We start from the raw sequence: 10,913 nt of genomic DNA, 5'->3' as shown, positions 1-10,913 counted from the left end.
GGGTGTAGTGTATTAAATTTCTCCCGTAGGAATGTGCTACTTGCGGAGCACCAGGACTAGCAGCCGTAAGTAGTACACCGCAAGTAGCACATTCCTATGGGGAGAAATTTAATACACTACACCCGGGTAGGGAAGGCTGTGCCTCCCCAAACAGCCCGCCTCCTAGCCGTCCTCTACCACTTCCTGCCCCCTGACTGCCCCCCCCCTAACCCCCCCCCCCCCCCCCCCCCCCCTCCTTGTCTCCTGACCACCCCCTCCCGGGACCCCCCCATCCGCCCTCCCCAGGACCCCCCCCCATCCAAGCTCCCCTAGTCCCTGTCCCCAGACTGCCCTGACCCCTATCCATATCCCCAACCCCTGACAGGCCCCCCGGGACTCCCACGCCTATCCAACCACCCCTGCCCCCTTACCATGCCGCTCAGAGCATCAGGACTGGCAGCCCTAAGTAGTACACTGTAAGTAGCACATTCCTATGGGGAGCAATTTAATACACTACACTCGGCCCTGGTCATCCCGCTGATGGTCTGGAGTTCTCAAAATATGTTCTTGCACCCCTTATCAAAAATTACACTACAATTAGCTTAAAAACTTGAAAATTTAAAAACTTTGTTTGTATATTACAGTAATCGTTAAAAAATGTATAATGTTAATAAATACATAGGTTTGATTAAACAAAGTAGTTGTACTTACGTGCCTGTGCTTAATTTGTGTTTTCGATGATTTACCTCCTAAAAAAACTCACATGTCTCGCACCCCCAGAAAGGGCATCTCACACCCCCAGGGGGTGCGTGCACCCCAGGTTAAGAACCACTGCACTAAACTGATAAGATCTGCATTTTAATTTAATTTTAAATGAAACTTCTTAAACATTTTAAAAACCTTGTTTACTTTACATACAACAATAGTTTAGTTATATATTATAGACTTATAGAGAGAGACCGTCTAAAATCGTTAAAATGTATTACTGGCACGCGAAACCTTAAATTAGAGTGAATAAATGAAGACTCGGCACACCACTTCTGAAAGGTTGCCGACCCCTGCTCTAAACAAGCACATCTTCCTTCCCTAACCATCTCATTTTCCCCAGCTCAGACGTTCTCCCAAATACTAGGTCAGATCACCTCCATCCATATTACATCAGCAGATGCAGCTCACAGTTTACAATACTATACATGCTAGTGAACTTCTTTCCATAAACGTCTTTACATACTGTATTAAACGTGACGACTTAGTGGCAATTTGGTGTGAACAATACCGTATAAAACCAAACTGTATCAATTTAGATACTGTCTTGTACTTATTTAACAGACATATAGGGTATAATCCAAAGCCCACTGAAATCAATGGAAAGATTCCCATTGACTTCAATGATCGTTGGACCAATAACACAGTGCTTGCACTACTAGAATGAAATGGCACTGGAGAGGTGAGAATCTTGAAACTATCTATTTATTGCAGAAAGATTATTTGAGGTCATATCAAGCTCTTCTTGCCCTTGCTTGTTCTGCATAGCATAGATAACTGATAATGGAAATAATTGCCTTCAGTGTTATTTCTGAAAGGAGGATTTCTTTTAATAATTCAGAACCAACATTTACGTGTTAAATGCAGAATGGATTTTCTTGTAAGTGCTATATATACTGGAAATGTTTCTGATGACTAGCACAGTCTAGCATTACTCTCCAAGTCTGCTAAATTTCTTTTTGTTAATCTGTAAAGAATCTCTCTCACACACACAAAATCAAAACATCTAAAATAAAACTTGCGTAACTACACATAACTTCCTGACTTTTGCATACAAGTGTTTTGCGTGCAAGTGTTTGCATGCATAAGACAGACAGTTGTACATAAAAATCAGGTAGTTATGCAAGGTTGGTTCTAGGGGGCAATGTAATAAAATATGCCAATTTCACATCAGTTCCAAGCATGAAAGTCATATTTAATTCTGTCATTATTATATATACACTATGTTGTATATTGAATAGTGAATGGAAGTGCAGAAATCAGGCAAAACTATCTGTTTTATGCAGGTTCAAAAGAATACTTTCAATTATTTTTCATGCTGTTTAGTTTTAAAACTCTGTTTAAAGCTGAAAAGTAGAACAGCAAAGTAAAGAAAACTTTCTATTGTAGCTAATCAAATATCCAGAGTGAATAAAATTGACTTTTACTTATATGTAATGGCTATAATTGCCATCAATGCAATTAAATGCTGATAATTATCTTGGAAAACAAGTGAAAAACAGACACTTATCTGTAATGAGGAAAATGGTCTATGTAATGGCAGAGTTAAATATATAACTGGTTATTAATGTGACATCACAAAATCATATTTTTTGACAATCTGACCTTCTGTAGATGGAGATGGTTTACTCCCACCTGTACCTTCCGTACCCTTGACCTTGGATTTACTTGATGTTTCCTTCTTTCTTTCTAGATCTTTAACTACAAACATAAGAGGAAATGTGTCAGACTGAGAAAAGTTTAGTTAAATGTATCATATTCTCTCCCCACACCAGAATCTTCATGCAACATTTGTACAATTTGCTTAGGCAACAAATGGCAATTGTTTGTTTTCTAATCTCAGTCATGTTCTTGGTGGGTATTGGTGAGAATGACTCCTCACTCAGGAGAGTCCAAGCACAGGGACATCAGTATCAGGACCTAAATTGCTTCTACTAGCAGAACCCAAGTTTAGGAGAGACTTTGGTGATGGAAAATCTGCCCAGAGGAAAGACACCGGAGTGCAAACCTCCTGCTCCACCAGCCCAGAAAATTGGCCAGACTAGCTAGAGAGTGGGAATGGGTCAGGAGGACAGAATTCCTCTCCAGTCACTGGCACATGGTGAATTCATGCCAGCTACTATATCCCTCCATGAAGCCCATGCCTTGGGCTGCCTCTTCCCTGCCCTCCTCAGGGCAACACACACTCCCACAGGAATAAGGCAAGTCCATAACTCAGACTTCAATTGTGCCTAGCCCTAGCATGGGCTAAACAAGGTAGGGGGTGGGTGTGAAGGCTCCTTATACCCTCCCCCCATCCATAGCAGGCAGAATTCAGCTTGTTTAGTGATTCCCAACATTGTATTAAAGACCAGAGGGATCATTGTGATCATCTAGTCTTTGCACCACCCTGTTCTTCCCACCCAGAAATATTCTGGCAATATCACATCTAAAGTCCATGTGAATGAAGTTAACTTTGTGCAGGATATAGTTTTTCTACAACAAAAACTCTCAGAGTTGTTTTAGGAAATTAATTGGTGTTAACATCCACGCAGCCGCCACAGTGGCTAATGATCTAATATGCCACCTTGAATAGCTTTGAGTCTTGCCACGAAAGGGATGTGTTTTTCCTGTGAGAATGGACATACGTACTTATAAAGAACAGAAAATTAATCTGAGTAGAATTTAAGCCTTTAATTTATATAGTGCTGATTTATAACCAGCATTGATCATTATTTATATTACGTGGTGCATAGAGGGCCCAGCCAAGATCACAGCCTCCTTGTGCTAGGCATTAACGCATAGTAAGAGAGACTCTCCCTGCCCCCAAAGAGCTTACAAGATAAATAGACATGACATGTGAAGGGTAGAGAGGAAATCTTATTATCCCTGTTTTGCAGAATTGAGACCAGAGATATTAAATAATTCACCCAAATTCCCAGAGAATGCCTGTAACAGAGCCAGGATTTAAACATAGATCTGTTGAGTTGCAGTCCAATCCTTCCAATCTCTGCAGTGCTGCACAGGGAGTAAGGGGGATACAAGCCTCCATTCTACAGTGTTGATACCCACATTGCAGGTTCCAGTGTGTGTGGGTAGTGGGCGGAGAGGGGAGCAGCCTCTGCAGGCCTGCCCTCATCCCACCCTCACAAATGGGAGGCAAGTGCATGAATCCTGGTGGAAAATAATTGGAGTCTTGACTTCTTCTCCAGCACACTATGGCCAGCACAGCTGTGGGGGGGCAGAGATGGGATGCCATCTCTGTCATGTCAATACCATTAGCAGATTACTTACCCCAGGAGCAAAGTGGGAGAACTGTGATTCAGAGACAATTCTCTTCTTTGTCTGCTCTTGGAATAGTGAATCCACATCCTACCCCTTACTCAAGGCAGACTGAGACCCTCATGAGCTAGCCCATGATTAGGTTATGCCTACACTCGAGCTGGGGGTGTCGTTTCCAGGTTGGGTAAACATACATGCACTAACTTTGATTGAGCTAGGACCCTAAAAATAGAAGTATAGCTGCTGCAGCGCAGGCAGTGGGATGAGCCACCCCAGTAAGCACCTAGGCAGGATTGTACTCAGAGCGACTAGCCCATACTGCCACCTGCACTGCCGTGGCTACACTTCTATTTTTAGCACACTTGCTCAATCAAAACGGGAATGCGGCCATCTACCCGAGTCAGAAATTACACCTCCAGCTCAAAGTGTAGACGTACCCTAAGAGTCTTATTCAGAACTCTGGACTCACATCTTACCCAGTCAAATCTTGCACTGAAGTGAAAGGGAGTTTTTGCCAGAGAAAGAAGAAAAAAAAAAAAGGAGAAAGGACTTCATGATTTGGCCAATTGTGAGTGTTGCTTGAGTAAGGTCTGATTTGGCATCAATAGCCAGTGACTCCAGTGGCTGTTGAAGATGTCCACGCACAAGACTGGTCTTCAGGTGGTGAACAGAGCACTAACGTGAGAGAATTCTCACTAGAAGGCAAAAAAGCAAAGTAATTCTGGCAAAGAGCTGGCCATTCTTCTACAGAGACTACCCCGACGGAGTTGAAGACATTGTTAAAAATATTGCCTCTATAAAGCTTTAAAAGCCAAAAACAAAATTCATTCACATATTTGCTTGATGATTAAATTGAATGTATTAGTGCATCTGTCCAATCTACCTCTTTAAGACAAAACTCCATTACAAGGCCTTAGTTATTTTATACTTTTTTATTCTACTGTGATTTGTAAGCTATCACATAAGAATTGCATACCTGATCATGTAAAATAAAATATAAATTATCCTAAGGATAACAGACTACTGCAAGCTGTTACGATTTCTATAGGCTTGGGGGGTGGGGGGGGGAGAGGGAAACAAAACTTTGTACATTATCTATAACTCAGAGTTTAAAATGCTGATGTGTTCAGTGTCCTGCTAGTCCCTCATGATTTTACTCTGGCCCTCCCTACCTCTCCCCAGAGTTGCCCTGGAATAGTTTAATCTTCCACAGTCCCAAGAATTAGTCATCACTTTGTCATGGGGGAAGAAAAAGCCATGAAAATACAACATAAAAAAGGAAGGACTTGCATACACATTGTATCTGGTTTCATTCATACGGTCATTATACTGTCAAATGGGACCCAAGTCTCACTGCAGCCAATGAAAACATATTGCAGCTAAAGAAACAATACATTAAATAGAATGAAACCCCTGCATTCTAAAATCAAGCTGCCAGCTCTGCTTTTCCTGTGGAATACAGCCAGTTACGAACAACCACAGCTAATACTTTGGAAGCTTGAGTAGCCATTCCATAGATTTCTCTTTAATGCTAAAGTAACCTGTGGTTTTGTGGGTTTTGCAACCAGTGGTATTTAAAATAATAAATACAGGCACTGGGGAATTCCTAGAAGGACTTGACGTGGCCTCTACATCAAGTAATCAGCACTTGTTATCATGTGCTGGATAGGATAGGAGGGTGGTCTAGCAATTAGAGCAGTGATTGGCAGACCCATTACACAGTTAGAAACCTGAAGCACAAGCATCTCAGATATTAAAAATGTTCAGAGAAGGTGTTTTGTAGGAAGGGGATTCAGGAAAAATTACTTCCCTACCCGCAGGCTGACTAAATCTGTCCTGATCTGTCTTTAATTGAGTTCCAGGAGGGCTTGGCTACACTTAAAATGCTGCAGCTGCACTGCTGTAGCACTTCAGTGAAGACACTACCTAGGGCACTGGAGGGGTTCTCCTGTCGGCATAGGTACTCCATCTCCCCGAGAGGCGGTAGCTAGGTAGATGGGAGAATACTGCCATCAATCCAGCACTGTCTACACTGGAGGTTAGTTTAGATTAACTGAGTCACTTATGGGCATGGATCTTTCACACCCCTCAGAGACATAGTCATACTGACCTAATTTCCTAATGTAGATTAGGCCTGAGATGTAAATCAGGGCAGAAAGTGCACCTAACTAATCAACACGCCCTCAGACAGAACACATTTATCCTTTTCTGTATATATTTCTTTGGGTTTTGCAGGATCATGTGCTGAACAAATTAGGCCAGAGTCTCAACTGGTGTAAACTGGCATAGCTCCATTAAAGTAAACAGAGCTATGCTGACTTACACCAGCTGAGCATCTGGCCTATTACAAGTTCAAACGTTTAAGACTTACCCGTGGCTTCCCTCACCCCATTCTAAAAATTACACTGGAAATCCATGAAAAAGGGAAGAAATAAAAAAGATATTCCATTCATTTCCTCCCGCTCACAATTCCCTTTTTATGAGTCATGGGCTATTTTCACAAGGGAAAGGAGAAAATTAAAAACATTGGGCTATTAACATTTCCTTTAGTTTAGAATCCCTGCTACTAAGATCTCTTGCACGATGTCCGATAAAGCCAGACTTTGTATTACCAGGTGTACTTCACTGAAGTCAACAGACTTGCACCTTTTTACACCTGGCTGAAATTGGCTCTATGTTCTCTATTGGTCTAAGTATTCATAACATGCTCATCTCTGTGGTATCTGAGTACATTGCAAATGTATAGATTGAAGGGGTATTTGATAAGACAGTGCTATATGTGAGATATGATATGTGCATATAGATACATACTTCTGAACTGTCCTTGTGCTGGCTTGCTCTCTTGGTCTTTATTGTATGTAATAATCTGAACTGCGTAGCTTTGATCTGGAATAAGACCTTGAATAATTGCTTTGGTTGCACTGTTTTGAAGAGTTAGTTGATTGGTTTTTCCACCTGCAAGGAAACAAAAGGAGAAATAAGATCAGCGGCATAGTATAAATACTGAATGCTATTATAAGGTAAATTGCTACATTTTAAACCACTTAAATGTATACTTAAGCTACATTAAGTACGGTAATGACCAAAGTCCAGTCACTCATCACTGGTTGTCTGTTCCAAATCCTTGTCCCTTTGGAATGACACAGAGGACACCCCAGAAAAGCAAGGAGCCGGTGGGATGACATACTGTGACCTTAAAAGGATGGTCTCATGGGATGTAAACCTTCTCCAAAAGCTAACATGAATAACAGGTAAGACCCTGGGTATGTACACACATGTGCAAGCATGCACACACACACACACAGATGAAGGAAAGGCCTACAGGAAATGGAGGTCCTGGAGAGGGGACAAAGTGAGACACAGGAGAGGAACTGGAAAGCCACCCAGGAAATTAAGCCATCTGAACTAGCAGATACCTCTGTGGGAATCAGTATGTTCAGGAAGCAGTCCAGAGACTCACCCCCAATTGGGAATGGGGCCATGAAACGAGAGGCTAGAGGAATAGGACATCATGAAGTAGACCTTGACTAGGAGTGAAAGGAGATGGCCAGGAGGCCTAGCTGATAGCAGCAGCATTCCAGAAGCTCTGAGAAGTGTTGCAGTGACCCTGGGAGGCACAGATAATAGAATGAACTACTGGGAGGAAAGCAGCTACTAGCCTAACACCATGAAACCTGGAGAGTGGGAAGAATCTCCCCAGAGAAGCAGAGACTGCATTCGCAAGCAGGGACAGCCCCAGAGTGCTGAAGCCAGAAGGACTGTGCTAGTGAAATGCAGAGGCCCGTGGGCCCAGTCAGACAGCCAGGAAGCCCAGCTCAAACATACTGTCAGGATCACATCTGGGATGTGGGCAGTCATGCCTAATGGTCACAACCATGAGGGTGGCCAGGAGATTAGAGCAGAGTCAAGCCGGAGTCAAGAATAAGGGACCTGTGGATGTAGTTGAGACCAGAGCCACGGGTCAGAAGCCAAATGGAAGAGCCAATGGGTGAGTTGGAGATGTAGTCAGGAAGTAGAGCTAGGGGTGTTGAGGATGAGAAGGGCAGGAACTGGAACAGGCACAAGATTAGCCTGGGTAGGAGCAGGCAGGGGCTGGATGGGAGCAGGTGCAGGAAGCAGGATCAAGCACAGCTGTGGCATGGGATGCATTGAGCAGAAAATCGAGTTTTGACTGCTACTGGCTCAAGTGGGAGTTTAAATCTGCCCTCCACCAGTCAGGAAGTGCAGTCAATCAGGCAGCCCCTGCCAGGTTCAGCTGCACCCAGGGAGTTGCTAGGAGACTGACCCTGCTGTACCTGGATCCCCGACACCCACATGGAGATAAGGGAAAAAGCAATTTGTAGTGAGTGGCTGTGATGCTCTATACCTTGGGGGAACACCCTACACCTCCATGTTCATCTTTATAAAATGATTGTGCAAAGTTTGTCATGTCGGGTGTCTTCGGAAGGCTTATGATGCACTGAGCATGGTTGTTACAGTGATGTTATAGTAATTGTTATAGTAAGGTTATAGGTTATAATTTCATGTATATAGTTATGAGGCTGAGAATGTATCCTCATGACTTAAAGCAAGCCCACGCAAAAACTCTCCAAGAACAGAGGGGCAGTTCACACCTCGTCAGAGCATGGATGGGACAAACCCAGCCCAGCCTCACAGGAACAATGGACACTGGCTTAGGCAGCAACAAAAGAATCTGTTAGACCCTTGAGAGAGTCACCCCCTTCCTTTGGGCAGTTTGGAACTGAGATGAAGTAATGCTCACCTGACTCTGACAGGGGTGGGGGGAGCAAAGCCAAGAGGAAAGAAAGGACATAATAAAAGGGAGAGACATTTTGCCATGCTCTTCCTCTCTCTTCCACTTCCACCTACAGACACCACCACCAAGCGACTGAAACGCTGCTCAAAGGGGAGAGCCTAATTGAAAAGTACCCGCCAGCCTGTGGTGAGAAGCATCTAAGTTTTTAAGGACATTGAAAGTGTTAAGATCAGTTTAAAATGTGATTTGCTTTTATTTCATTTGACCAAATCTGACTTGTGCTTTGACTTATAATCACTTAAATCTACCTTTATAGTTAATAAATCTGTTTGTTCATTCTACCTGAAGCAGTGCGTTTGGTTTGCAGCATGTCAGAGACTCCCCTTGGGAGAACAAGCCTGGTACATATCAATTTCTTTGTTACATTGACGAACTTATATAAGCCTGCAGCATCCAGTGGGCATAACCGGACACTGCAAGACTGAGGTTCTCAGGGTTGTGTGTGGAACCAGAGATATTGGCTAGTGTCATTCACTTGCAAGTAGCTGGGAACAGCTTTCATGCCAGAGGCTGTGTGTGAACAGCCCAGGAGTGGGGGTTCTCACAGCAGAACAGGGTGAGTCTGGCTCCAAGAGTCAAGGATTGGAGTGGCCTTGCAGATTACTGGTCCAGACAACACCAGAGGGGAACATCACAGTGGCAGCTACAGGTCTGCCCTTCAAATGAGGCCAAGGCAGAGCAACTGAAACAGGAAAGGGCAATTTATAAGAACAGGGAACTGAAGAACTGCAGGTAAGAAAAATCCAGTGCAGAAGTTCATCTGGTCAAGCACACTTCAAGGGGCCAGCAGCTCTAAAAGGGTTTTGCTGCAACAGGACAGTCAAGACATAGGAACCAGCTGTAGCAGGAGTCACAGTAGTTTTCAAGTGCCCTGGCTTAAAGGAATAGGAACCAGAGAAGGCTATAAGAGGGGAGAGAGTCTTGCATAGGGTTAACTCAGCAGAGAAATGGATCATAGTGCAAAGGGATACAAATCAATGAGCATTGGACCCATGATCTGAGACACTAGGAATGAGGTGGGAGGAGCTACCTAGGGGGCACCAGCTGTGACACCGCTAGGCAGGTAATTGTGGGGAGGGAGGGAGCAGTCCATAAACTCAAAACCTAAAAAGCAATTTTCAGCATGACTGAACTGTGAAGACTCATCTGGCATTTCTGAGTCTCCCACAATCAGTGGCAGGGTGCAAGCAGCTGGGGGGTGAATTTCTAACTTTTAAAAATACTTAGGTAATAATCCTCGAAGGACCTATTAAAGGAGTTTGTTTTAGTTGTTAGGCAGAGGAAGGGAGTGGCCTAATAACTTTTCACAAGCCTGATCCAATAACCACTAACAAGGGCTCAGCAGCTGCATTTTGTGCATTTCACTACTCCTGCCCCAACCCATATGCAGGCTTTGAGTCCAGGGTGGTGGACAGTAGGGCAAGAGGCACTAGCAGTGTATCCTGCTCAGCACTGCCCACCAGTGCTCAACACCCACTCCCTTCTCCATCCTTTTGCATGCCACTACTAGACTGGGCCCTAATAAAATCTACCACTGCTTTAATTGAATATACAAACTATCCATGTTGCAAATTACTTTGAGGATTAACATTTATTGGAGACCCTCTGCCATCAGCTGACTACCAAAGCATACCACATTCATGCTATCAAAACTGATTACACTCTTTTTCCTTTTGCCCATCTGACTCAGCAGCCATTCATTCCTTTGCAATTTAATACCTTTTAGCACAATAGCTGATTTAACTGCTTCATGTCACACATTGTTGTAACTTTTATTGGTCTGTGGTTTTTGGCACATTTTGATTGCTTTTATATGTCGCATGTCTGCTCATCTTAAGGTTGAAAAGCCTGCCTGGCACAAGCCAGTGCAACAGTAAAATATGGGGAGGAAAAAGGAATCTATTGCTTTCTCATCAAGAAATTGCAACCGCTGTTTTTAAATACATCACTGTCCAATCTGTAAACTACATTTTATTCTTCAAAGTAGATTATATATAATGAAACAACAAAGTGCAAATGCAGTTTGTAGACCTCACATTTATAAATTTCAAATTAATACATTATAGTCTACATGTGATAGTTATTCTAAAAT

General features: G+C 43.2%; 1 protein-coding gene across 2 annotated transcripts in view; it reads right to left on the bottom strand.

Annotated features, from left to right (window-relative positions):
• Positions 1 to 10,913, bottom strand: part of COL14A1 (collagen type XIV alpha 1 chain) — a 173,026-nt gene that overhangs the window by 145,629 nt on the left and 16,484 nt on the right. For both annotated transcript variants that reach the window (XM_026646212.2, XM_026646205.2), the window contains exons 4-5: positions 6,817 to 6,960; positions 2,350 to 2,445 (exon numbers count right to left, since the gene is read on the bottom strand). In XM_026646212.2, coding sequence (XP_026501997.1) covers positions 2,350 to 2,445; positions 6,817 to 6,960 — 240 coding nt within the window. The remainder of the gene's footprint in view (positions 1 to 2,349; positions 2,446 to 6,816; positions 6,961 to 10,913) is intronic.

The sequence above is a fragment of the Terrapene carolina genome, unplaced genomic scaffold (genome assembly GCF_002925995.2).
Source record: "Terrapene carolina triunguis isolate 2854851 unplaced genomic scaffold, T_m_triunguis-2.0 Scaffold58, whole genome shotgun sequence".
In the NCBI taxonomy this organism is placed as follows: domain Eukaryota; kingdom Metazoa; phylum Chordata; order Testudines; family Emydidae; genus Terrapene; species Terrapene triunguis.
This window is presented reverse-complemented; position numbering and strand designations above follow the sequence as displayed.